The following is a 25,653-nucleotide window of genomic DNA, read 5'->3' on the forward strand; positions in this document are numbered from 1 at the left end:
GAATATATTACTCTTATAATTGAAAGAAACATGGCTATAAAAAAGTATTATGCTAAATGCTTTCAAGATGTGAAGAGAAATTGCCATTAGGTACACAAAACTTCCAGTATTTACAGATCTACTTAACATCAAAGACTGTTTAAACTGGACACACCCAAGAAGAACATTTAACCCAAATGCCCCCCAATTTTAATGCATCTATCTGAAGCCAAGATACATTAACTGGCTTAACCAGGGTAATGAAATCTGTGTGTGGGAGAGAAAGAGCTAGAGTCCAGGACTTCTCCATAAAACTATTTTTTAACAAAGCTGTCAGTTATGTAATAAAACAGTGAGTGAGTGTGAGTGTTTCTCTCCAAATTCCTCATCACAGTAGAGTATAATGGGAGAATGCTGGACGCTGGAAGCAGCCATACCTGGACTGCTCCTGATTATGATTCACACTGAGCTTGCTTAGCCTCTCTGAGCCTCAGTTTTCTCAACTACAAACTGGAGCAGTACTTACCCTGCAGTGTTACTGTAAAAATGAAGACATCAAACATAGGTTATCTATCATAGTCTGACAAATTATATTTACTCAACCAATATTAATTTCCCTTCTTTCTCACTTTAAACATTGGCTGGATGATCATTTGGCAAATTTGTTGAAGGGGTATAAGTATTTAACAGATAATTCAAATACAAGGCTTTTAAGATCCCTTCTGGTCTTGAATAAATAAATGAAAACATAAAAATTAAAGTAAGTTCCTGTAACAGTCACTTGAGGAATTAAAAACAAAACTCTCACGTGATATCAAGGATTCTAGCCTAGTGAATATCTACTATGTAACCTGTGAAAGCTACAAAACTGCATAAAACACAGTATTTTTCCACAAGGGTATAAAATGAAATTTAACCAATATAAGAAAACAGTGAGCACAGAAATTAAGCACAATTTAACCTAAAAGTTGGGACAATATCCTTTATTTGTAGAGTTTAAGACAACCCTTAAAAATAATTCTAGTTTTAGAAAAAGATTAGGACTGAAAAACAAAAGCTAACTGCAAAAATTGCTTACCTCTTACAGGAAAGGTAAATGGCTGCTTGGTCAAATCAGGGCAATCAACTACAGAGACCTGGACATCAGCAAAGTTATCCTTTAGCCCCTTCTGCAGAACTAGTAAAGACAAGGAAAAGGCTTATTCAACATTAGGGAAAATCTGCCACCACATAGTAAATCTTCCCTCAACTGTTTTGTGTCACACTCCCAACCTAAACTAATGTAATTAAAAAAGAGGGGGAAATGGTCTGATTAATGAATATAATAACATTAGACACATAATTAATCACAAGATATAATGTAAACTAAGACACCTAAATCCCTCCATTAATACCACTATAAATCATAGTGATTATAAACCATTGAAGATAAACATTGCACTCAGGTGAGGATTGCCTTTCTTCTGGGGAGAGGATTCCAAAGGTCTACTGAAATGTAAATATTTAAACTGCTAGAAAGTAAGCAATTACCCAACAACTTCATTAAACGCTTACAGACAAAATGTTGAGCAAAAGAAGCAAGATACAGAAAAACACATACTATATGACCTCACCTATAGGTATTTCAAAAACAGGCAACTAATCTAAGGTGACGGCAGTTGGAACAGTGCTTACCTGCTGGGGTAGAGACATTGACTGGGAAAGTGCATGAAGGAGCCTTCTGAGATGTTAGAAATATTTTACATCTTGATTTGGATGGTAGTGACATGAGTGTAAACACGTTAAAATTCACCAAGCTGCACACTTAAGATTAGTGTTCTTTACTGTATATATGTTATAACTCAATAAAAAAAGTAAAAAAAGAAACATAGGTGTCTCAAAGTTATAAATCTAAGAGCAACGTACTTTTAAGGATGAAAAGTTCTTATAAAAATTTCTCTCACAGCAGTGTCAGCCATCAGTTTAAGTCTTGTAGAACCAGACTTTCTAAAAACATGAAGTCAGCCTCAATCTAGCCAGATGGATATTCTATACCAGATCTTTATCTATGTGAAAACCGAAGCCAAAGCAAATGGAAAATTCCCCTCCCTGGACTAATAAGTGCAGACTTCTGAAAATAGAAATTAAGATTCAGTGTGTGGAAATATAGTAAAATCTGTTTTTTATCAATTACAAAGGGACCAAGTTCTTGCTATAAGATTTTTCTATAAAAAGTGAAAATAACTTTTAAGCTAAAAAGTTGTAGGAAGGCACCCAGAAAGATTCCTAGCTGTCCTGTCATATCAGGGAAGACAGACAGACTGATAGAAAAGACATATGGGCAATACAGATTGTTTACTAGCTGCTACTCAATTTAGGAAAAAATAGGAAGGTTATGAGAGATGAACTACAACCAAGCAAAACGTGAGTACACTTCTTGACTTAATCTTATAAGGAGGACAGATGAACTACCAGGACACTTTTGAGAAGTAAGGGTAGGTTTTATAGTCACCATCAGAATGGAACTAAAGGCTGTTACACAAAGGTTGGCATTATGACAGGCTATATATACAGTTTTGGATTAGTACCATTCCTGGCTTCATTTTATATTCCTATCTTTACTTTCTTTTTCTTATCTATCTCCTCTCCTTCTAATTAATCTTGTGAAGCTGCCTTAAATTCTTTTTCAAACAAGGTGAAATACATAAAAATACACACAGACAGAGAAATCTAAGCAAGTTCATTGGCATATCAGAAGGGGAAAAAGTTGTATATTGGGAACATGGTTAATATACCACAGTATATTATAGACAGAATATTGTAACTGGTAAAAAGTTAATAAAGCAAAATGTGCGACACTTTGGGCATTCCAGATACTTAAATCTTGTATTAATAAATTTATTTTCATTCTGTAAAGTAGGTATCATATCAAGAATCTTTAAATGGTGAGTTTAGTTTTTTTGGAGGGGCAGAATTTTGGACTGTCAATAAACATAGTACAGAATAGATATTGAAAAGGAAAATGAGTTCTGTGTCGAAAAGTACTAGTGCATAAATTATATCTTAGAATATTCTTATTTTTTAATTTTTTCCTTAGAATAATTTTAAAAACTCAAAGTAAGTATTGTATTTACCTCCAACAAGCTCCTCTAGACTCGGCACATGGAAAGAATATTCAGCACAAGTCATTTTCTTTCTTCTTTTGGTTCGAGGACGTACAACTAAAGCTATTGCAGGCTAATTATCACCAGAGTTCACCGTGCACCAAGCATGAACAGCTGCTGCTCTGGAAATGAACATTAAGAGTTTAATTATATAAAGAGGGCAAAAGGGCATTTAGCGGGGGCTGGCCCCATGGCCAAGTGGTTAAGTTTGCGCGCTCCGCTGCAGGCGGCCCAGTGTTTCGTCGGTTCGAATCCTGGGCGCGGACATGGCACTGCTCATCAAACCACGCTGAGGCGGCGTCCCACATGCCACAACTAGAAGGACCCACAACGAAGAATATACAATTATGCGCTGGGGGGCTTTGGGGAGAAAAAGGAAAAAAATAATAAAATCTTTAAAAAAAAAGGGGCATTTAGGTTTCTGCCCTCCCAGGAAGGCAATCACAGCTTCTAGTATTAAAAGTCCAAGTGAGAAACACTCAAGCAACCTCTGTTAAAAAGCAAATTTCAACTGAGTAAATTTGAAGATCTAATTGGCTTTATTCCATGGTTCATGAATCAGGCAGCATCTTACCTAGCAAATAGAGAGGAGCTCCAGGGAGCTGTACAGAATGGAAGGCTTTCTAGCAAGAAGGGGGCTCAAAAAGGACGTTTCTAAAGAATGGATTAATCTAGGTCACCTTCCCTTGGGGAAGGGCGGCGTTCTGGCATGCAGATTATCTCACTAGAGTTGATCAGGAAACTCCAGACTGATTGGTTTAAAATTCCACTCCTGGGAGAAGCTGAAACTGCAATTAAGTCTTGGTTCACTGAGATGGGGGCTTAGGACAAATAACTCCATTTTGAGACTTGTTTCTTTTTAACACCTCTTTTAATACTGATACTTTGAACAGCTGACAGTTAAAATAGACAAGAAGAAAACCCAAACCAAGAGGGCACCTGATTCATTTTCTTTAGTCATATATCTGGATTAAACATGCAGTTCTCTTTTTTGAGGAAGATTAACCCTGAGCTAACTGCTGCCAATCCTCCTCTTTTTGCTGAGGAAGGCTGGCCCTGAGCTAACATCCGCGCCCATCTTCCTCTACTTTATCTGTGGGACACCTGCCACAGCATGGCTTGACAAGTGGTGCCATGTCCGCATCAGCGATCCGAACTGGTGAACCCCAGGCCTCTGAACCCCGGCCGGGCCCAAACATGGCAGTTTTCGGATGGTTGGTCTAAGGACTATAGGTTCTGCAGCAAAAGGTAGTTATTAAGGTTTATGAAAAAGTGTTTAAATGGTGTAGATAACAGTATGGGACGCCGAAGCACTTCTACAATAGATCATTTATGTTTTCTATTCTATCTTTGACATTTAAGCTATAAATTAAAACAAGTTTCTTAGACTATCACTTTCACAAAAGAAAATTAAAATTAATGACAGAAATGGAAACTTCTACAAATGACTAGCTCTTGAAATTGAAATGATTATTTTCATTTACAAACAAACATACTTTCTTGGTAAGCAGCTTTAATGTTCAATTATTCTGATAATCTAACCACTTATAATTTGATATTTTAAATAAAGATGTTAAGCATATTTTACAATAAGTAGGCATATATATATATATATATATATATATACAGAAATTAGTATCTCACCTCAAGCGTCCAGGTGATGAGGTGTGCAAGCAGAGGTAGATGAATAAAATAAATGCCAAAAAAACCCCAAATAAAAGTAATACGAGGTGGGCAGGGAATGCCCTGTAGGCCAACCGCAACAAGCAATGAAGACCAAAGTTTTAAGGGTTTCTAAGAGCACCGTTGGAGTTCTCACTAAATTCGTTAATGGAACACCTCATTAATCTGAATAGTCTCTGGTACATGCTTACTTAGTAACTGAAAGATGATTCTTCAGCATCACTTGAAAAATTCTTCCAAAAGCAACTAAAAAAATTTTTTTTCCCAAGATTTACAGGTTTCTTAGAAAGTGGGTGTCTAGTTTTGATAATGTGAAACAACACATCCTCCATACACATGCTACTGCATACATTTAGGACTTGACATTTACTTTAGTACTTTACCAAATACTGACTTTTATTCTCCTTTAGTTACTTAATATGCATAATGTGATCTCCAAAATAAAATATAAACTGTTGATAATAGGCCCCAAGACCTATATAATCATATTTCAATTATCTCAAACATATTTTTGAATTGACTAATCTATAGTTGTTCAGGAATGAGATATTTTAACTTTTTCACTTGAAATAATTTCAGTTGCACAGAAAATACACATAAATAATTCCTATATAGTCTTCACCTAGATTTTCCAAATGGTAACATCATGTTCTCTTCATCAGAAACCAGCAAGTACTAATCAAGAGCATGTCAAAATCTGCTCACTGAATACCGTATTTATTTATAATAAGGATAATAGAAGCACTCTAGATATTTCTTACAGAAGGAATAATAAAGATTCAAGTTTAAATTCAAACACAATCCTAATTTTACATCCTTTATTAGCTTTAAAAGCTCAGGTTTATTTTGTTTTCTTTCCTCACAGAAATGTAAACAAAGCGCAACCCTGGGAGGCTACAGCCTGAACCGGTTTAGAAAAATGCAAGCCGACTGCCCCATAGCGCGTGTGAGGGTGTAGACGCGTGAGCGGGAGGCAGGGCGGCCCTGCTCCCAGCGGGACAGTGAACGAGACAGGATGCCTGTCCTGGAACCTACAGTATTTCATAGACACTGGAAATGGCGACACGATTAGACGTTTTATGCCTGGAATTGTTCAATATTTAGAGCAAAGCTGAGTAAAGACGCCAGATTACTTTCCAAGGTCTGTCCAATCCCGAGATGACACAGACTAGAAACTAAGACTTTAGACACCCTAAGGATTGATCATATGATACGAGAAGTCTGAAAACCGACAAATCAAACCAGCTCACTCATTTTTGTAACTACTTCGGAGGGAACAGCCTCCCCCCAAACTAAACTAGTTTAAACTGTTGAATCCTAACACTCACTAGTAACCTTTCTGGGAACTAAGGGGGAAAAACACTCAGAAAAAAAAAATCCACTGCTGGCTCTCTTGTGACAGGTGAGCCAACTCTGGGAGGCCGACCCTTCGCTGAGGGGGAGAGAGCGAGCTAACAAAACAAGTCCAGACGGTGGCGGGGACCGGGTGTGCTCGGGGGAGCACGGCTTCCAGGACAAAGGTTACACGTGTCAATCACGGGCAAGCAGGATCCTTTAATACTTTCATACGGAAGAGATTTCTGAAGGCAAAACTAGACCTAATAGGACAAAAGACACCCAGCACCACACACGCAGAACCAGGCTGCAGAAAGGCGGATGACAGCGCAGCAAAGGCGAGACCACGGGAAACAAATCAGGCTGAGGGGCTGTTTTCTCGCAGTTACATACATTCCGTTCACTTGACCCCAAAATTCGTTTTTGTCATTTGCGGGAAAGTTCTTGGTTATTCCACTTACCTAATCTGTCAGGGAAGCTCACACCTGAAACGCGATCTTGCCTCCGTCAGCTCCGCCTCTTCTGAGTTAGGGCGCTCAGGCTCCGCCCCCTGTTAATTGCTCCTCCTCTCGCGGCGATCAAAATGGCGCCCTGCTATCTGGCCTCCTCCCACCTCTCATTTTCTTCCGGGAGTTAAGTTGTTATCGCGAGACCTCGGCCCCACTATTAGCCGAGTCGCGTGGGCGGCCTACTCTTTTGTTCCGCGCGGCTGTAGAGGTAGGTCGTTGTTGGCGTATTGGTATGCTGAGGGCGGAAGGTTGATGGACCCAGCTCACCGAGCCCTGGGTTGCGGGCAGCGAGTATGGGGCTGAGGCCCGTAGTGAGCCAACGCTTGTTGGTGCAAGCCGTCTGCCAGTCTGGATGGGTAGGGAAGAGGACTTGGCGTCCCGGCCTGGTGGGCGAGGGAGGGCTTCCCATCTAGCTTTCCCAGGGACCCCCGCGTTGCTCGGGAGCATCGAGCAGCAGAAGTCAGGCCCTGAGGTTGGAGGGCTCGCTCTTGTGGGCTTCAGGCCTCGTGCCTGGACTGCGGCCCACACTTAACGCGATTATAGTGTGGGCGCGATCAGTTGGTCTAGGATGTAAAAGTTAAGATGTATTATAGACAAATACATGTTTTCTGAGTGAATCTTCATGAGCGCGAGGTAACCATGCATGAGGTTGGGTGCTTCCTGGGGACGCTCGCCCCAAGGTCACTCCCCGTGAGGGCCTGAAGAGGTATTGTCAGCGCAGGTAGAGCGCTCTAGCTGGCCACGTGGCCTCTCATCGCTGAGTCTCGGAATGGGAAGCAACCCTTAACGTAGGAATGGTTTCTAAACAGTTTCCGAAAAAGTGATATTTGAGTTAACTCCACTTTATTTTGACAATGTTTTTTTTTTTTTTTAAAAGATTTTATTTTTTCCTTTTTCTCCCCAAAGCCCCCTGGTACATAGTTGTGTATTCTTCGTTGTGGGTTCCTCTAGTTGTGGCATGTGGGACGCTGCCTCAGCGTGGTCTGACGAGCAGTGCCATGTCCGCGCCCAGGATTCGAACTGACGAAACACTGGGCCGCCTGCAGCGGAGCGCGCGAACTTAACCACTCGGCCACGGGGCCAGCCCCTATTTTGACAATGTTTTGATATTTAATATTTAACCTTAGGTATACCGTCAGTGCCATTGGACCCAATTTTTGTTGAATTTCGTTTGTGAGCAGTTTTTTCATGACTTATTTCTTAGATTTTGTATTTTAAAAAACTGCAATAAAACACCGTGAAATTACCGCGAGCCCGTTGGACGGTTTGCAAGTCTAAGATCTGTATGACCTTACTGATGTCCTATATTTGAAATATTTGGTATTTTATCCTAGGACTCCTTTCTTCTTTACTCATTTGTCATTCTCAAGTATGCTAAAGACGAAGAAAAGTGGAAAATGGAAGAAGGATAGCTTCCCCTCTAAGGGAGATGCAGTAGTAAAATGAGGCATCGTCTTTTTTCTATTTTGCTCAAGATATTGTAAAATTTTCGAAGGAGATAGAAAGGAACACAAAGGGCACCACTGTTGTAGTCTGTTAGCCTTTCATTCAGAAGTTTGAGAATTCAGAACTTTTAAATTACTACGCATAGTGGTAAAGGGGTAATATGGAGATAATATGCCGAGGACGAAGTTTCACAGTGACTTTGATGAATCACAGGAAGAATGGGAAGAGGCCATAAATGAAAATCCCAGACCAGGAGTTTAAAGTGGCCTGTTGGATTGAGATGATAAATCGTGATGATGATTTTTCCTGGTATACTGGGGCCACAGTCTACCTTCTGGCTGTGTAAAAATTTTTCTTCCGAGTTCCTATCTGCTCTTGGGAAATTGTATTTTGGCCACTAATTGTACAATAATACTCATAATTGTACATTACTATATGGCTAATGACAAAATTATGTTTCTTACTGTTACGGAAAAACGGATACTTTCTTTGGAAATGACACTGCTTTTCTGGACTCTTGTTCCGTTGGATAGATTTAGGAGGCACAAGTCAGAAAGTGAACTGGTGAATAAAAGTTTTAGGTTTTAGAATTTGATCTGAAATGGACAGTTCCTACATGAACGTGTTAAAGGCTTTGTATATGATTTTGCCTTAATTTACATATATTGGCACAATCTGACTACCTGGAACTTTGCGTTACTTGGATACAGTTCCTACATGAACGTGTTAAAGGCTTTGTATATGATTTTGCCTTAATTTACATATATTGGCACAATCTGACTACCTGGAACTTTGCGTTACTTGGATACAGTTCCTACATGAACGTGTTAAAGGCTTTGTATATGATTTTGCCTTAATTTACATATATTGGCACAATCTGACTACCTGGAACTTTGCGTTACTTGGATACTAGCTGTTTGTGTTGGCATTCATATGTTCAGGGAAACTACCACATTGACAAATTTATATCGTCAATTCTGTTAAAAGCAAAGAACCAGTGACGAATAAAACAGTTTTCAGAAGGACTTGGAGAATACGTATCTGGAATGGATTCTCTTGACTATGCAACAGCATCTGATTCAGCTGTGCAAATTGAAAATCAAAGGTAGGTGCGTTTTCTTGTGTTCACCATCACCACCACCAGATTTATACTGGAAAACAGAATCGATGATAATGTTTACTGTATTTGAATTAACTGGGAAAGCATAAACCATTGTAGATAATGAGTGGCGGTAAATATAATTTTCAAGAAATAGGAAAGAAAGGGAAAACCTGGTGTCCACAGACCTTGAAAGTTATATGGTTAACAGTGGGACACATTCTTAACCCAGGGGAACAGAAGTATATTCTCTAGGTCGGCCAATTTGACATCTCTTCCTAACTAAATTATCTTAGTTTTATTACAAGAAAATGGACATCACTGGGGAATCTTGCTTAAAAATCAACTTGTTCTGATGTTCTGCCTTATGAAGGATGCTGGCTTTATGTATGTGACGGAGATGTCCACTTACCTCACCTATTGATTTCACTGGGAAATCAAAATCAGCGTTTCTAGTGTATTCACAGGAAGTAGCTATTAGGCCACTCTTGTTTTATTTAGAGGAGGCTCTAGCAGTGAACAAGACTGCCTTTGTGGAACTTGTATTTCTCTCAGAAGTTTTTTTAAGTGCTGTGGCATGTGCCATTTTACTAGAGTGGTCAGAACTATGTGGTTGGCTGGGACTGAGCCCATCTCTCAGAATTATCCTGAGTGTGTTTTGGGGCTGGAAGAAAAGTACTCTGCTGATAATAAGCATTCAGTAATGTAAAAGGATGTAATTTATCTCCCCTTTTTCTAGTGATAACTCTTCCTCGGGTAGCAGCTTATTTAAAACTCAGTGTGTTCCTTACTCACCTAAACGGAGGCAAAGAAACTCTATTAGAAAATTTGTTCATTCGCCTGAAAGTGTTCAAGCAAGAGATTCATCTAGTGACTCATCTTTTGAACCAAGGCCACTGACTTTAAAAGCTATTTTTGAAAGATTCAAAAAAAAGAAACGTAAGAAGAGGAAATATAAGCCAACAGGAAGACCAAGGGGAAGACCAAAAGGAAGGAGAAGCACGAGATGCTCGCAAATAACTAAGAAACATATTAGAGACAGAGGACCTGGGTTCCCATTTTTAGAATCAAAGAATGGAAGAAGACCATTACCTTGGAGAAAAATTTTAACCTTTGAGGTGAGTCAGTATTTTATATTTGCTGATACTTAAAGCTAAAATGTGCGAAGTGAATTGTTGGTCACCTTGAGAATTTAGATGTGCCTGGAATATATAGTCTGCAACTTTTGATAATACTCTTCCATACTTACCACTTAAAGACCATCCAGTCCTTCAGCTCAAACTTCACTTGGGCTTCTGGGTGGAATCTTCATTCACTAGTGTATATTCAGGGACCGTGCCTATATATGAAGTGCTCCAAGGCAGAGTCTATCAAGTCCCTTGATTTTATCCTATCAGGTCTTTACACAACATCCCTAAAACTCAAACGATTCTCACATGTTTTACAGTCACCTAAGACAAACCCATACCTGCCTTTCGTGTTAAGTGACTTAAAAATAGACTTCATTTTCTTACAGATGTTGAATATTCAGTTCCTGACAGATTTGCCTGATAAACGCCTTAATGCTTAGTAGTAGACTCAAATATCTGAGTTAAATGTTCGCAGAATTTACAATCCCTTGCTCTAGAATCTGATTTATTTGAAAGGGTTACTACTCGTTAACCTTTTATGTTTTAAGTTGATGATAATAAACGTCAGAAATTTGGTTTTTTGCATTTAAAAATGTCTTTAGCAATTCCCAAATAATACAAGATTTATGCTTCAATTTTCCTTGGTACTAATTAGGGAGGTTTGATTAACTTGCTAGGTAGAAGAGTGAATTCTTTTTACAACCAGCGTTTGATAAATTATGTGTGTTCTGCATGTGGCAGAGTAGTTAAATCAGTATCACTAAGCCTTCTTGGTAAGGGAATCCTTGCCCTTTTGGAATATGGGCATCTGCTGAGTGAGAAAATTTATTTTGTAAGGCCATGTCTTGGTGTTTTTTACATACAGCAAGCAGTCGCAAGAGGATTTTTCAACTACCTTGAAAAACTGAAGTATGAGTACCACCTCAAGGAATCCTTGAAACAAATGAATGTTGGTGAAGATTTAGAAAAAGATGACCTTGATAGTCGTAGATATAAATACTTGGATGACGATGGATCTCTCTCTCCTATTGAAGAGTTGGCGTAAGTTTAATTGTGAAATAATTTTGATCATGTTTTAGCAAATTTTTAAAGTTAATGTTAAGTGCTCCGTATTATGCTTTTGATTTGTTTATACTTTAATAGTGAGGAGCAAAGATATAGTAGGCCATGTGGGTTATTTACAGTTGAGCTACAAGCTTGGCACATGAGATACCCATTTTGGGGTGTTAGAAATAACATAATTTTTCTCCTTGACTAGTATTACTGTTTGAATTGTATATCATGACAGTATACTACTAATTGGGTTCTAGAAGATTCTGTCATCTGAGTGATACATTTTACTATTACAGAGCAGAGGATGAGGTTGCAGCAAATCTTGAACATGATGATGAGTGTGATATCAAATTGGTGGTAAGTGACATTTTTATCCCATTTCATGTAGGCACAGCAGCAGTTGGTACAGGAAGAATTTTATCCAAAAGTTACTCTTAGACTGTATTTAATTTTTGAAAGACTCCATGCATTTGGTACAGGAAATGAAAAAATAAAAATGAACTTTTGGATAGTTGAGAACACGGACTTTTCAATACTATTGTTAAGTAAGGTAAGATGTGGTATTGCTACTGGTATATCCAATGAGAAAATAAGCAGAACTTAATTTGGATTTGTAACATCTCGATGTAGTCTCCATGTTATTTGAAATAACCTAGAGCTCAGTTATGTATAATTACTAAAGCAATAAAGTTTTACTTATTGCTTAATATTTATATTTCTTATGCAGGAGGACAGTTGTTTCATAATAAGTTCTGAATTACCAAAGAAGATGAGTGTATATTTAGAACAAGAGGAATATACTGGAGAAGATGCTTTGTCTAAAAAGAGGGCATCAAAGTCCAAAAACATTGGACAGAATGGCCTGAAAAGAAAATAGGTATATAAATGTCATGGTAAGCAGAATTGAGAAAAAGGAACATTTGGAGAAAGTAAAGATGATGAATGTATATATACGTATACACATGCGCGTGCGCCATCCTTGTGATGAAAAAGAACCTTTCAAGGAGAAAATAAAAAGAACTTGAACAAATTTGAAAGAAACTCCTAAAGAATAAGAAGTAATGAGAAGATACTACTTTTTTTGCCTATACTTGTTTATTTCAGGGTAAGAGAGCTTACAGGCATCAATTGAGCACTGGATCAAAGTAGTACAGAGATTGTAATCCTAAAAGTGAAATGTTAGTTATAATAAACACTGATTCATAACCAACCACCCTCTTTAGGGTACGTGAAACCCCCCATTTTTATCCCAGTTTTATTCAGACAAGTGACCTTTAGTATCAAATGTTTAATACTGTAGTAAGAACTTACTAATTTTCCCTTCCTAACTACCTAGGATATTTCGACTACCATTTTCTTCACTATTGTATTTTGTCAATTATGCTACTATATATACTGCATTTTATGATAGCACTTGTGTTTGTTTTTGTTTAATTTGTGGACAAAGACTTAGAGACAGGTGCAGAAAATAAAACCTCTTTTGCAACCCAGAGCTCATTGTTCAGTATGAGTTTTGATACAGATAAGAAGGAACATTGTATCTAAAGCAGAATAAAGTGATGAGGGTGGGGTATTGATAAACAAAGGTTGCTTCCAGGCTATAGAATTGATAATTAAAATAGCATATAAGGGGAATCTTGGCCCTATTGGTTTTTGATGTTGACATGAAAGATGGCTTCCTTTTTTTTATTAGGCTTTTATTTTGAGAACACAATGTCTGGACTTAAGGTATGTCTTATGCTTTAGGTGAGTTTTTGTATCTGATTTGTTGAAGTGTAGTATGTTGTCACGTAATTTAAATGTCCACAGGTCTCATTATTGAAAGACATTTTTGCCAACTTTTAATTTCTGTTTATGATGTCATTTCAGAAAATGAATCTTAGGATTCACACATTTTATAGTGATATTGTGCCATCTTCCCTTTTGGAGTAAAGGGTCCCCAAACAATCTTAGGCTATAGCAATAATCAGAATCTTGGATATTGCTGCCACTTGAAGCATATACAACATTATTTTTAATTAATGCATAATCTAACGAGGTAGAAGATACAATAGTGTAATGCTAGGATACAAGATTTCATAAACCTCAATGATAAAGTTTCATTAAAAAGCACCCAATATGTTTGTCTTCTACTTATTTCCAAATATAGCCACATTAATATTTTTCTTGGTTTTTATAACTGATACCAAATGAGAAAATATTTTATATAGTTATTAAATTGAAGCAAAAGTTCAGCTGAAGTAAAAATTTCGCTGTAATCTGGGAATTTCAAAGGTAAAACATTGCAGTGTTGAAGTTCATAAAAATCGAGACTTCAGTTTATACAGGTAAATTTTTTCCTTTGGATCATCTGTAGTAGGTAGTTGGCATATTTTCATCAGTATATACTCAGCTGTTCCTAAGCAGCATTGTTAAAGTCATTACCAAGTGATTAATTTATGGGATGATTTCTTTAAATCTCTTTTAAATGGATGTTTGTTTTTATGCAATTTTGAATTCATCCAAAAGGCTAGAGCAAATTACAGTTCTGGTAATAATTGAAAATTTAGACTTTTGTTTATTTATATTTTTTAAAAGGTGTAAATAGTGGTTGAGGTCTATCCCGATGGGGCTTTTTCTGTAGACCCACATCGTTGGAAACGCCTCATAGAGTAATTATGTGGTTTCCTTTACTCACAGAACTGTGTGTTAGATCTGTGGGAAAGAACTACAAGACAGCTGCTAAAAGTATGAAAGACGTAATAGTCAATTTTTTTTATCGTAGGTATTGGCCTATCCCAAGGTCTATACTGTTCTAGGGTGAGACAGCTTAGGTAAGTTTAAATTGGTGACAGTTAATCTTGGTACCATTACAGTTCATATGATGAATTTTAACTGTTCAACTGCTGAATGATACAGACATGAACTAAAACTTAATTCTGACAGAGCTGTATTCAGCTCTGTATAGGTGTTAGCTTTTAATCACACATTTAAGTTGTCCTTAATCTTTTATTTGTCATTTTATCTGTAGGAGTGAATATGATTTGAACTTACTCATGTGTAGAGGTAAGTAGAATAATTGATTTCTATTGAAATTTATTAAGGATTCAAAAGTGCTGAAAAAATGTAAATTATGACTACAGCACTCCATTACTGTTGTGACTAGTAGTTATTTAGGTACAAAACAATTATTAAGATGTTGGCCAAAATATTTGCCATATTTGTATTTATATATAGAATTGGGGAAAAAGGAGAGTGCCTGTCTAGGGCTTCCAGATGAAATGCCTACTTTTTTGCACCCTTTTACTAATCTGACAAATCCATATGGTTCATCCTAATAACCTGTATACTTGGATATGTTAGAATAGGGATTGTGAATTTTTTATAAGAAATTCTGCCCATAAGAGCAATCATGATCCTTATGTCTGGTGTGGTGTTTGTTTTAGTGATTTGACTTAATTACATCTGTAAGTGTATATAAACAGAGGGCAAAGATCAGGACAACTAGGTTTATAGTTTAAAATGCAGTTAATGTAGTTGCCTTATTGAAATGATAATTAGGAATAAAGGTGAAATTATTTTACCTGTAATAGGAACTTCAAGTTTTAGAAATTAGTAAACATAAGTTTATAGCAGTTCAGTCATGATTGCACTGCATGGTATCTGCATTCAGCAGTGTATTCCTGCTGGGTGTTCAAAGGACAGTGCGATATAAATTCAGTATCTGGCATCGTTGGTTTTCTTTGCTTCGTGCATGTTAAACCTGGTATTTTTATTGATACAGTATTTCTGTAGTTTCTCATACTGTTAGTTGGACCTAATCTTGAGTAGGAACTAATGCTTCTCTTTTTTCTAGGGTGTGTGACATGGAGAACCAGTCATCCATGGACTCTGATCCTAAACATGTAAGGCTTTGTATTTCTGTTGTTTCTATTAGCCTCCTGTTTATTGAGAGCATGGTCAGCAAAAGAGAACTTCTAGGAAGATGCAAAAACCTTTTGTATAGTGTATATGTAAACTTGAGAGAAACTTTTATGAGGCCTCATTTTAGATGAAAATGGGCACTCTTATTCATGGTGTCCAGAAATTGTTAATGTGGCTATATTGAGACACAGGTTATGCTTCCATCACAGTACGTGTATTACAGTGGTGACAATGAGACCTGTAACATTATTTGCTAGGCTAATGAGTAAAAATTGGATGTAACAAGACTTATCAATATTAGAAATGATTAAGGAATCATCTCTTAGGGGCTGGCCCTGTGGCTGTGTGGTTAAGTTTGTGCACTCTGCCTTGACAGCCCAGGGTCTCGCTGGTTCGGATCCTGGGAACGGACATGGCACCACTCATCAGGTCATGCTGAGGCCACGTCCCACATAACAAAACTAGAAGGACCCACAACTAAAATACACAACTATGTACAAGGGGGCTTTGGGGAGAAAAAGCAGGAAAAAAAAATTGGCCACAGTTGTTAGCTCAGGTGCCAATCTTACAAAAAAAAAAAATATATATATATATATATATTAGATCATTTGGTAAAATAGGAATGAACTTCCTACAATTTAACTCCTAGGGCCCTAAAGTAAATTGGTTGAAGAAATTGGATCCTAAAGATTAGAGGTAAGATTTTAATTTATTCCTTATTTTATAGGAGACTTTAACTTCTTTACTTCTTATAGCTGATAATCCTGGTTACTATCACCACTTAGGAGAAAATGAAAAAAAATATAGATGTTAAAAAGGACACTGTGTTGTGTATATTGCTTACCAATGATGTATGTTGTTATGATGATGGGCAAAATGTTCAACTGCTCTGAATGGGCTGAATGAAAATAGCCTTTCTGAACATGCATCTACATTAAATATGTGCTATATTTTAAAACATTAAAGCTCTAAGGTGAAAGTTAGCTGGACACATGCATGTTTCCACATAGCTACCATTGGAGTTGCTAATCAGCACATTTTTCAAATACGTTCAGGTGTGAATGGAAATGGGTTAAAATCTGTCTTGATTTGAACATATATTTGTTCCCAACATTTCGTTTAAATGAACTGGATTTAGAAGATGTTTATGGCAACTGTTTGCAATTTTAAACCTGGAGTTTTTAATACATACTTGTTGGAAACTGGGTTTCAGGATACTTTGGAACCTAATCAACCTCATTTTGAAAAATGTATTCCAATGTAAACTTTACAAACTTTTTCCGCAGGTGGAGAATTTTTAAAGTATGTCCATATTCAAGTGGAGATCAAAGAATCCCAACTGAAAGAATTGTGGCAAGTTAGTTTTTTATCTTCACAGCATGTTATTTGTCAGGGATAATGGTCATTACCAAGGCTTTTAGAATGCAGTTTCTCATTTGCTGTGGACATGACCAGAAAAAAAATTTCCCACTGGGCTTTTTCTCCTGCTACCTTGCTAGCATTGCAGCCTATTGGGAACATTTTGTTAACCTTGTTTTATTTCCATTGCTTAGATCAGCACTGTCCAATATAAATACAACACCATCTAATAGCCAAAGGTAATGAATGAGACTGGATGACAGTCATTTTTCAAATTCTCACCATTCATGCCTAGTGGCGGTTGTTCAGTGCATGCCTGGATCTCTCGAGTGTTGGCAACTATCTTTTGCCTGGTTAATCTTTCTGAGTTCCTAGAAACCAGGCAGCTTCTAATGTAATAGAACTAACAGGGAGGGCTGGCTTCAGAATTTACTTGAGTATCTCTGGAAATGGAACCTTACTGTTTATATTCTCTTATAGAATTGACTGACATGACAACCATGGATTGAGCAAAATTTTTTAAAAGGTATGTACATATTAGAAAAAGATAATTTGTAGGTCATCTCAAAGAGGGCTTGTGGGACCAAAACCAGGAGCTCTTAACGCTGTGACCAAAGATTGAAGTTCTCCATAGGATATAATAGTCACTCAGTAGTGCTATGTTTTCCTGAGGAGATACATCCGTGATGGGTCCCTGAAGTTTAACCACTGCCTACTCTCTTCTACAGGGCTGTCTTGAAGATATGACTCAAACTTTGGAGGAATGGAAGGAATCACAACATGAAATTACTTAAATAAAAATTTATTGACTGGAATAATTTTGCCTATTACATTTAATTAAAAAAAAACCCTTTATGCTTTTTGTAGAAAGTCAGCATGTTGAACTTTTGGCTCGAAGTTTCTCTAGTGTTTTCTGTGGAAGGAAGAGAAATAAAATTGAGCAGTTATAGTTGTAGTGTACCTTAGACATGAAAAATTGTAGTGGGCCCTGCTCACCTTATGAAATTCTTTTGCCCTTGCTCTGTTCTGGGCATAAGCATCTTGCTTTGCTTTTTCTTCCTTTCGCTGTTTCACTTCAGCTAACTGATTGTATAATCTGTAAGAAATTTATATGGAATAAAACACTTCCTAAATTTGCATTACTATTCATATATACATACATATATGTGTGTACCTTAAAGCCCTTTGGTGCATGAGGGCTTGTGCAGTCTTTCTATCTTCAGGAAGAGACACTCTGACTTTATTCACCCCCTTTAGGCAATTCACAGATGAGCCTGAGCAGAGAACAAGTGATTTGATTAAATACATAATGCCAGATTCTCTTTGTGAAAACACAAATGTGAGGAACATACCTGTAGATTTCTCCTTAACTGTTTTGCTTTGAGAATTCTCAGAGACATGGATTTTATTTTTTATTTCTTTCTGTCGCTGTGAGGATCGCTCTATAAATGATTTTTTTCGTTTTACAAATGCTTCTTGCAAGCTGCCTGGTATAAGTGGAAACTTTGGGAGGGTTTCTGTTAAAAAAAGCACAAAAGCTCTTTTTTCATGTCATTGAACTTTTTAATGTTTAATGTGAAGATTATGGGGTTCCTCCTTCCCTCCTAGAAATGTGGAGGTTGAGAACTTGAGTAGGGAAGTCCCACTGTGCCTGGGTTCAGACCTTTTCAGATGGTTAAGGCATACCTGCTGACACTGTTGTTGGCTTGTCCACAGAATGTTCTGATGTTTCTGATACAAGAGGCAGAAATTCACTCACCTAATTGCAAGAAAGTCAGATGAATTTACCATGTTTCACCTCATTGTACAGACTTACTGCTAAGGTTCTAAACCCTGGTTCCCTTTGGGAGTGACTACTCAGGCCCCAGTTGCAATACAGGGATCTATGTCCAGTTGACTTGGCTTCCATTCTCAACTAGTTCACTGCTTTGTGCTGCCCTGATGTCTCAGTAACTAGGACTGAGTTTTCTGGCAAGGGGAAGATTTTAGAATGGTTTTATTCCTATTAAAATGCTTTATCTGACTGACTACTAGAGAACCAGCCTGCTTTCCTGTCCTCCTACGCTAGCCAAAAAGCTTTTCCTCACCTGAGTCCTGTCAAGTCTGGTAATTAAGAAACTTTTTTCTTCGCTACCACCTCTACTGCATTTTTACTACTTGTGTGTTTTGTGTCTTCACTATCTTTGTCAGTAATCATAAAAAGAATTACTAGTTCTGGTGTAGAACCATTTCTAAACATCTTGGAATAGTCTTAGGTGAATTCCGTTCCAATGGCATCAGGCCAATTGGTCCTGCCATAGTACTGTGTAGCACAATGTACAAATGTAGTATCTGGGACTAATCTGCAAAGTTGTGGGGATTGAAGACAAAATGCAATTAAATCAAACAGCTGGTGAGGGTGACCTGCATTTGTCTCAAAGTTTCAATTGCAGTGTTGTTAAAATCAATGAATTCATCTATTAAAGTTCTTACTAAATTAGGATTAAATTCATGGCAGAACTCCCTTCAATGATTACCTTATAAGATTTTAAATTGTGAGCCAGGCAGGAATAGTTTAGTGGAAAAATGTAGAAGGAACATGGCAGCAACCTGACTGAAAAGTGCAAAATAAACTTCCATCCAAAGCAATAGCACTTGCTCTGTATCCACCTCAGATCTGAATTTCCTTACCTACCTTTCAAGAGCTCCTCTGCTGCCTCCCATGTAAATTTTTTGGAATAAAGTATTTCTTTCATTGGGGAATGGAAGGCATGAGTACCAACCCAAGTCTTAGTGAAATCAAGAGCATTATAAATAATATGTATTTAGGACTATTAGGGTATAAAACAAGGCCATCAGGGAGGTTTGAGAGGCTTTTCTTGTCAGCCCTCAATGTCTAGTGTGAGCACAGTAAGCTGCTCACTATGTAGTTTACTGCATTTACATCTAATATAGGGGAAGGAAATTAGTTTGCAAACAATTCTAATGTAAGGAAAACAATGCCATGTGGAAAGATAAGTGAAAAAATCTTTTTCTGTTCCCTAATTCTCATAAATAGTTATCGGTTGCTATTTAACTGAGGTGTGTTTATGTTAATGAGACCTATGAAATTTACCTGAAAACAGCTTTTTGCCTCATTCTCTCTCTTTTCTTCCAGGCTTAAATTTGCAAAATCCATTTCAGCAATACTGATATCACTGGTGCTTACTAATGTAAGTTCTGGTTCTTCCATTATGCCATGGCCAGACTCTGTCTCCTGCATAGTAAAATTAAAAAGGAAACCATGTCCAAAAATAATAGCCTTATAACATTCAAAACGTGAGAATAATGTACATTATGGAGGAAGAACAACAGTTGGTGAAGACCAAGGTGGTGCCGCCTCCATCTCCAACCCACTTTTAGAAGTACTGAGAGGACTTTGGGGATGGGAGAGATAATGGGATAATTGTCTCAAAGTATCTACTGCAAGGAAAACTAGGCAGATAATAGAAACGTCCGTTGACTGAGAGCTGTGCAGAACCCATGGTGTATCCTGGCTAAAGGCTGCAGGAGCTATTGTGCTGCAGCCAAATGTAGGCTACTGCTGCCAGACTACATTTTTTAAGGGAAATATCTTTAGTTTTAAACACTGAACAAGAATTCACCAAAAAAAATCTAAAAGCAACCAAATAAAACAGATCTGTGGTCTAGATGTTGCCCTTATGTCAATCTCTTTTTAAAGGCTTATCTGTAGAAGGATAAACAATACTAGAAGGTAAAAACCATATTCAGGTCACTGGAGTTCAAACCAAGCAGATTAATCCAATGCAGTGAAATGTGGATCAACAGTTAAGTACTAAAGCACAGGCAGAGCCACCATTCCAAAGGGAAGCTGGAGAAGGGCAATGCCAGATGGGAGGGAGGATCTTTTGTACAATTCACAGGTCAGCTTAAAATATGGAGTTATCTCATTTCATTGGAGACGTCCAATGATACGAGATTGACCATCTCAAACAGGAACTTTTAACAAGTAGCTTTGTTGCTTCCCTTCAATTGTTTCAAAAGTCTTTCCTGAAAATGAATCTAAATGTTACTTAGACAACACAGACTTCACTTACCCATACTGGAATAGAGCTCTGTAATGAAAATGATCCAGAACTTACAGAGAACTCTGATTGTGTTAGTTGAGAAAGGTTTCTTATGATTTCTGGAGTTTCTGCTTTAGTTGAATTCTCAAAATATTTTTCATTCTGAACAGATAATGAATATGGTGTCTGAATTGAAGTTCCCATCTCCACTGTTCTTACACATAATTGAGAGTCAATTTCCCCTACATTTGGATTTATATTTAAAATCCCACAGGTTTCATTTTTATCATCTTCAGTTATTCCTTGACTTGGTAACATTGTATCAACCCCCCTTTCTGCTACTTCTTCAAAGCCCTGTCCTCTGCCTTCGAGTTGGTCTTGTAGTGAGCACTCACTAGAGGTAGAACCACATGGAGTGCTATGCTGTACACTTAACTGATGAAATACATTAGCTTCATCAGATGAACTGAAGACTGAACTTTGCAAATTTTCTACTGAGAGCTGGAAATGAACACTTTTTTTCTTATTTTGTAATATTTCAGTCTGTTCAGAAGAGCAGTTCTGATTTTCCATGCCTTGGGAAGAATCTCTTGCTTCAATGCTAAAAATACTTGGTAGATCAGCATGCTGGCTCCCCTCCTGTGAAGAAAATTCTGGCAGGAGCTGTTGAAAAGATTGTTCACATCCTGTAAGAAATCAGTTCATCATAATTATACGTTGTAAAACTTCGATACACATACAGTCTCTAATAGTCTCTGAGTAAGTTGCAAATAATAAAGTCAGGTTACTTCCTACAATTCAGGAGTGAAAGTGATGTATGTAAACATGAATAGAAAGCTAAAGGATCGTCGTCCTGATTTTCAAGTAACTTTGCTGCTCACACTATGTATTTTCTCCTAATATGATTTAATAAAGAAAATATGGCTGTTAGACACGATGAGAACATCCCCCCCATAAGAGAACAGAATATTGATTTTAACAGGACTTAGACTAAATGTGCATGTATATCACATATAGGTATATATGTATGTGTGTGTACATATATATATATATATATAAAATTTGTACAAAAGTTTTAGAAGGATACTTAAACTGCTAACTGTAGGGCTGAGGTAGGGAAGTTGAGCAAGATGCAGCACTTTTGCTTTTTATTTTATCAAGTTCAGTACCGTAAAAATGCAAACTGAGTACGTATTACTTCTGTTACTTAAATAAATACACAAAGAAATAGCACTTCTAATGCTGGGGACAGGGGTAAGAACAGGAGTGGAGACAAATCAAGAGCTGTTAAGCACAATTTCCAAGGAAAATGGATGTAAACAACCATGAAAAAAAGTAATGGATTTTAATTAAGTTTTTCTAACTTAATCATACATACCCTCAATATCTTCTGTAGCAAAACTCAGAGCTGCAGCGAGAGCCAAGTTAGTGTCAGGGTGCTGGTTGAGGCCTGGGTTAAGAGAAGAATGTAGGCTGGGCCTCCTCAGTGCCATAAAAGGTATACTTTTGGGTGATACAGTAGCAGGGTGGCTTCCACACAAAGAATCTGAGCTCTGATGGAAAATAATAGGGAAAGGCTGAAAAACTGATTATGGATTACTGGTTGAATCAATAATCATGTTCCTTTGAGATTACTCTTCCTTAATTACTACTTTACTATCCCATTAATAATTTGCTATTCAAACCCAATTCTTCCATTTCAGTTAATATGAAAATAACTTTTTAAAAAAGATTTAGAAAAGAAATTGCGAATTAACCAGTTAGAGTTTAGAACATGATAACATCATTTTCTGATAAGCAGAAACTATGGAGAGCAGCCTGGAATATCAGGATGTCAGCCTGTGGGAGCAGAAAGTCCCAGGTTTTAATCTTAGCTCCTGTACATACTGTATAGGAAGAGAGAGACTTTGACTTGCAAAATTCTATTTACTTGAACTGTTTAAGGCTGAATTCCATTAAAAAAACAAAATACTAAAAAGTAGCAATAAAAATATTCTCATGCCTTTTATGGGTTACACTCATTAGCTGGAGATAAGGCTAACAGGACAAAATTCTAATGCAGCTGTTTTCAATCTTGGTTCCAAATCAGAATCACCTGGGGGAACTTAAAAAAGAAATCCTGGTGTCTGAGCACTCCCAGAGATTCTAACAACTGGTCGGAGTGTAGCCTGGGCAATGGAATCTTTAAGCTCTCCAAATGGATTCTAATTGGCAGCCACTATAAGGAACTATTATTCCAACAGAAGAAAAGACAGACTGTTCTTGGAAATTCACTGCAATGAAACATCTACTTTAATATACCTGGTAAAAGTCTCTGCTGTCTTGAGAAATCCCAGAGGATGATGACAAATCAAAATCTGGATGTGGTTCTAAGGGTTTAAACAGCTGATGATGCAAATTTGGAAAAGTGTGTTCCAGTTCTGGAAAGTCGAGGTCAACTGTTGGAATTTTGAGAAAAAAAGCTAAATTTATTTTAAAAATAAAACCTAGAGGCCAGCCCAGTGGTGTAGTGGTTAAGTTCGCACTGCCACTTCGGCAGTGGCCTGGGGTTTGTGGGTTCAGATCCCGGGTGCGGACTTACACACTGCTCATCAAGCCATGCTGTGGTGGCATCCCACATACAAAATAGGGGAAGACTGGCACAGCTGTTAGTTCAGGGCCAATCTTCCTCACAAGAAAAAAGAAAAAGAAAAAAAAATAAAGCATAGAAAAGTAGTATTAAGAACATATTTGTAAAAGTTTATTTTTAGGAAACTCCAATTCAACGAGATTACTTCAGTTTTTTCATTACCAGCAGCTGCTTTCAAATTAACTCCTATCATTATTTCTGATGTACAAAAAAAATAAGGATACTCTTAATGATCAAAACCTTGACAAATATGTTTCCATTTCTAACAGGCCAAAAGTCCAATGAGGTTAATTGGGAGTAAGAGGCTATTAGGAACACTGCTTTGCTATAAGGTTTGTTATTCTCACTTAGCTCATTTTAGGATCAATGATTAAAAAAAGAAAAGCTCACTGTACTGAGAGTTGGTATGGGCCAGGCATTGTACTTTACGTGCAATATCTCAGTTAATCTCCAACATCCCTCTTGTATAGAAGATGAAAGAGTAAGTAACTTGCCCATGGTCTCACAGCTAGTAAAACTGTCAAACTAGGACTTGAATCCAGGTCTGTCTGACTTCTGAGCTTTTATTCTCAATATTGGCAATACTGCCTCAAGCTGTTATTTTTGCGATAGTAAAGGAAGTTATGCTAATCTCTTACATGTTCTTTAGTCAGTTCCAGATCCCCTCTCTCACTAAATGCCTTCAATGTTTTCCACGTCATAACTGTGCTGCAGCAGGCCATAAAAACATGAAGCTCAAACAGTCATTACAAAAAGGATAAAAAAACTAAAAAGCCACACGTTGAAAACATTTAGTTTATATGAAAGTATTTGTTCAAAATAATTTTACCCCACAACTCTGTTTTTTCACTCATCAAATTTGCTTCATTTATATACTTCTCTATCACCTGCTGAATGTGTGTTTGGCCAGTTGTAAATCTTTCTACTGCAGGTTACAGAAGTTTATGAATATCCCCAAGAGTCCTGCCTTTGATAAATAAGTTGTGATGAAGGAAGTATAGAACTTAAAATATTTGTCTCCTTTTCTTTACTGGTGATAGATTCTTGTCGTCTCTGGTCCACATGCTCTGAAAATGACTCTGAAAATTCAGTTTAATGAAAATATTTAATGGCTGGGTACTTCCTTAGAGACAAATTTTGGTTAAAAGGCATAGCAATATACATTGATATGGGATCAGTGCAACCAAGAAATTTGCTCAGATAGAGTCCCACTGAATGGGAAATGTGACATTAGTGGATACTTCTCAGTGTTGTTGGGGATCCACAGAGGGTGTGCAGGCCTGTGACTTCCTATCATGTTTAGAACATCATAGGGTGCAATATTCTATCAGGCATGAATACTTTACTTTTGAGATTTAAAGAAACAATCCTGCTCAGCACACTGTGAAAAGCACTGTTTGCTCTCACCACTGTATTGCAACTCAACTGGTGCTGGTCTTTCAATTTATTTATTAACATTTTGACATTATTACCTGGATTTGTAAGGCTCAAATCTGTGTTGTCATAACTTGAAAAGCTCCCAGTAGAAATACTTATTGAAGATAATGGCTCATGATAAATCTCTTTTGTTTCAGCCTAAAAATTAAGGAGAACATGAGACCACAATACAGGAAGTAATACCAAGAAAGCCCAAATCACCAAAATAAGCAGTTATCAATTCTGAGCTCAGATCAAGTGTAGAAACCTTCATAGTTATAAAGGTCAGTGGTAAAAACCTTTTTTCATCATTGCTCAGAACTGATTAGCCTTTCATACACACACGTTACTCCCTGCCAATCTCATTCATCCATCAACAAGTCCTCAGTTATCCACTGTCACCTTTATAAACACAAACATACACACACACACACATATATACACACACACACAAGCCCTTATTGTTTTAAATTACTCTATACTTTTGCTTCTCAGAACTACAGAGATCATGCATCAGGTAGACTGAAAGGTCTTCTGATGCTCAGATTTGGCTATTTTCATCATTGATCCACTTCAGTAAGAGCAGATCTCAGAGAACACAGACTTTAATAGTTCACGATTTCTGTAAACTAAAGACAAAGTGAAGCCAAATAGCTCTAACAACTCTAACAACGTAGTACACATTAAGATATTACTAACCTTATTATCTGGCTTCACAGTTGGACCCAGATATGTAGCTGCTTCTTCCTCCACAGCAGAACTTACTACTGCATGATTCTCAACCACAGCCTCCTCGACCTTGACTGAGTGGGGGTGGGGGACAGGGACGGAGGACGGGATGGGAAGGACACACACACGACACAGTTTAGATTATGGCATATCAAATTCTTAGAACCAGAGAGCATCATTTCCTTTGTTTTCCT

At 37.4% G+C, this 25,653-nt stretch overlaps 3 protein-coding genes and 10 non-coding genes across 72 annotated transcripts in view; 9 read left to right on the forward strand and 4 right to left on the reverse strand.

The window, feature by feature from the left end:
- The window catches only part of C7H11orf54 (chromosome 7 C11orf54 homolog), a 22,244-nt gene extending 15,461 nt beyond the window's left edge, over positions 1 to 6,783 (reverse strand). The window contains exons 1-3 of one of the 4 annotated variants that reach the window (XM_070273163.1): positions 6,602 to 6,783; positions 3,093 to 3,244; positions 1,058 to 1,156 (exon numbers count right to left, since the gene is read on the reverse strand). Coding sequence is in view for 2 of the 4 variants with exons in the window: in XM_014741731.3 (XP_014597217.1) it covers positions 1,058 to 1,156; positions 3,093 to 3,147 (154 nt within the window). In the remaining 2 variants the exon portion in view is untranslated. The remainder of the gene's footprint in view (positions 1 to 1,057; positions 1,157 to 3,092; positions 3,245 to 6,601) is intronic. The other 3 variants (XM_014741731.3, XM_001488169.7, XM_070273164.1) reach the window with 3 other exon arrangements.
- TAF1D (TATA-box binding protein associated factor, RNA polymerase I subunit D) lies at positions 6,718 to 17,454 on the forward strand. 51 transcript variants are annotated; one of them, XM_070272116.1, is made up of 15 exons: positions 6,718 to 6,857; positions 9,083 to 9,200; positions 9,934 to 10,312; positions 11,190 to 11,365; positions 11,674 to 11,734; positions 12,105 to 12,270; positions 13,071 to 13,105; positions 14,142 to 14,190; positions 14,388 to 14,422; positions 15,213 to 15,261; positions 15,930 to 15,976; positions 16,567 to 16,637; positions 16,834 to 16,878; positions 17,120 to 17,165; positions 17,368 to 17,454. In XM_070272116.1, exons 2-6 carry the CDS (start codon positions 9,142 to 9,144, stop codon positions 12,252 to 12,254), a joined length of 825 nt encoding a protein of 274 aa, XP_070128217.1. In that variant the 5' UTR covers positions 6,718 to 6,857; positions 9,083 to 9,141; the 3' UTR covers positions 12,255 to 12,270; positions 13,071 to 13,105; positions 14,142 to 14,190; positions 14,388 to 14,422; positions 15,213 to 15,261; positions 15,930 to 15,976; positions 16,567 to 16,637; positions 16,834 to 16,878; positions 17,120 to 17,165; positions 17,368 to 17,454.
- On the forward strand, positions 12,787 to 12,914 carry LOC111774527 (small nucleolar RNA SNORA40). The gene has a single exon (XR_002809523.1). It is a non-coding gene; the product is annotated as a small nucleolar RNA SNORA40 (small nucleolar RNA).
- LOC111774520 (small nucleolar RNA SNORA18) lies at positions 13,967 to 14,097 on the forward strand. The gene has a single exon (XR_002809517.1). It is a non-coding gene; the product is annotated as a small nucleolar RNA SNORA18 (small nucleolar RNA).
- Positions 14,232 to 14,304, forward strand: LOC111774479 (small nucleolar RNA SNORD5). Its single transcript, XR_002809482.1, has one exon. It is a non-coding gene; the product is annotated as a small nucleolar RNA SNORD5 (small nucleolar RNA).
- On the forward strand, positions 15,005 to 15,142 carry LOC111774515 (small nucleolar RNA SNORA8). The gene has a single exon (XR_002809512.2). It is a non-coding gene; the product is annotated as a small nucleolar RNA SNORA8 (small nucleolar RNA).
- Positions 15,395 to 15,529, forward strand: LOC111774517 (small nucleolar RNA SNORA1). Its single transcript, XR_002809514.1, has one exon. It is a non-coding gene; the product is annotated as a small nucleolar RNA SNORA1 (small nucleolar RNA).
- Positions 16,135 to 16,208, forward strand: LOC111774514 (small nucleolar RNA Z40). Its single transcript, XR_002809511.1, has one exon. It is a non-coding gene; the product is annotated as a small nucleolar RNA Z40 (small nucleolar RNA).
- LOC111774519 (small nucleolar RNA SNORA32) lies at positions 16,680 to 16,803 on the forward strand. The gene has a single exon (XR_002809516.1). It is a non-coding gene; the product is annotated as a small nucleolar RNA SNORA32 (small nucleolar RNA).
- Positions 17,196 to 17,322, forward strand: LOC111774516 (small nucleolar RNA SNORA25). The gene has a single exon (XR_002809513.1). It is a non-coding gene; the product is annotated as a small nucleolar RNA SNORA25 (small nucleolar RNA).
- The window catches only part of CEP295 (centrosomal protein 295), a 48,575-nt gene continuing 40,347 nt past the window's right edge, over positions 17,426 to 25,653 (reverse strand). For 2 of the 7 annotated variants that reach the window (XM_014741729.3, XM_070273162.1), the window contains exons 19-29: positions 25,430 to 25,533; positions 24,787 to 24,889; positions 22,987 to 23,123; positions 22,064 to 22,238; positions 20,716 to 21,371; positions 19,734 to 19,874; positions 18,326 to 18,398; positions 17,992 to 18,156; positions 17,814 to 17,913; positions 17,636 to 17,735; positions 17,426 to 17,552 (exon numbers count right to left, since the gene is read on the reverse strand). In XM_014741729.3, the coding sequence (XP_014597215.3) occupies positions 17,511 to 17,552; positions 17,636 to 17,735; positions 17,814 to 17,913; positions 17,992 to 18,156; positions 18,326 to 18,398; positions 19,734 to 19,874; positions 20,716 to 21,371; positions 22,064 to 22,238; positions 22,987 to 23,123; positions 24,787 to 24,889; positions 25,430 to 25,533 (1,796 nt within the window). In that variant the 3' untranslated portion in view covers positions 17,426 to 17,510. Of the gene's footprint in view, positions 17,736 to 17,813; positions 18,157 to 18,325; positions 18,399 to 19,733; positions 19,875 to 20,715; positions 21,372 to 22,063; positions 22,239 to 22,986; positions 23,124 to 24,786; positions 24,890 to 25,429; positions 25,534 to 25,653 lie in introns of all 7 variants that reach the window. The other 5 variants (XM_070273158.1, XM_070273160.1, XR_011440647.1 and 2 more) reach the window with 4 other exon arrangements.
- Positions 24,975 to 25,047, reverse strand: LOC111774522 (small nucleolar RNA U2-30). The gene has a single exon (XR_002809519.1). It is a non-coding gene; the product is annotated as a small nucleolar RNA U2-30 (small nucleolar RNA).
- LOC111774525 (small nucleolar RNA U2-19) lies at positions 25,220 to 25,299 on the reverse strand. Its single transcript, XR_002809521.1, has one exon. It is a non-coding gene; the product is annotated as a small nucleolar RNA U2-19 (small nucleolar RNA).

The sequence above is a fragment of the Equus caballus genome, chromosome 7 (assembly GCF_041296265.1).
Source record: "Equus caballus isolate H_3958 breed thoroughbred chromosome 7, TB-T2T, whole genome shotgun sequence".
NCBI classification, from domain to species: Eukaryota; Metazoa; Chordata; class Mammalia; order Perissodactyla; family Equidae; genus Equus; species Equus caballus.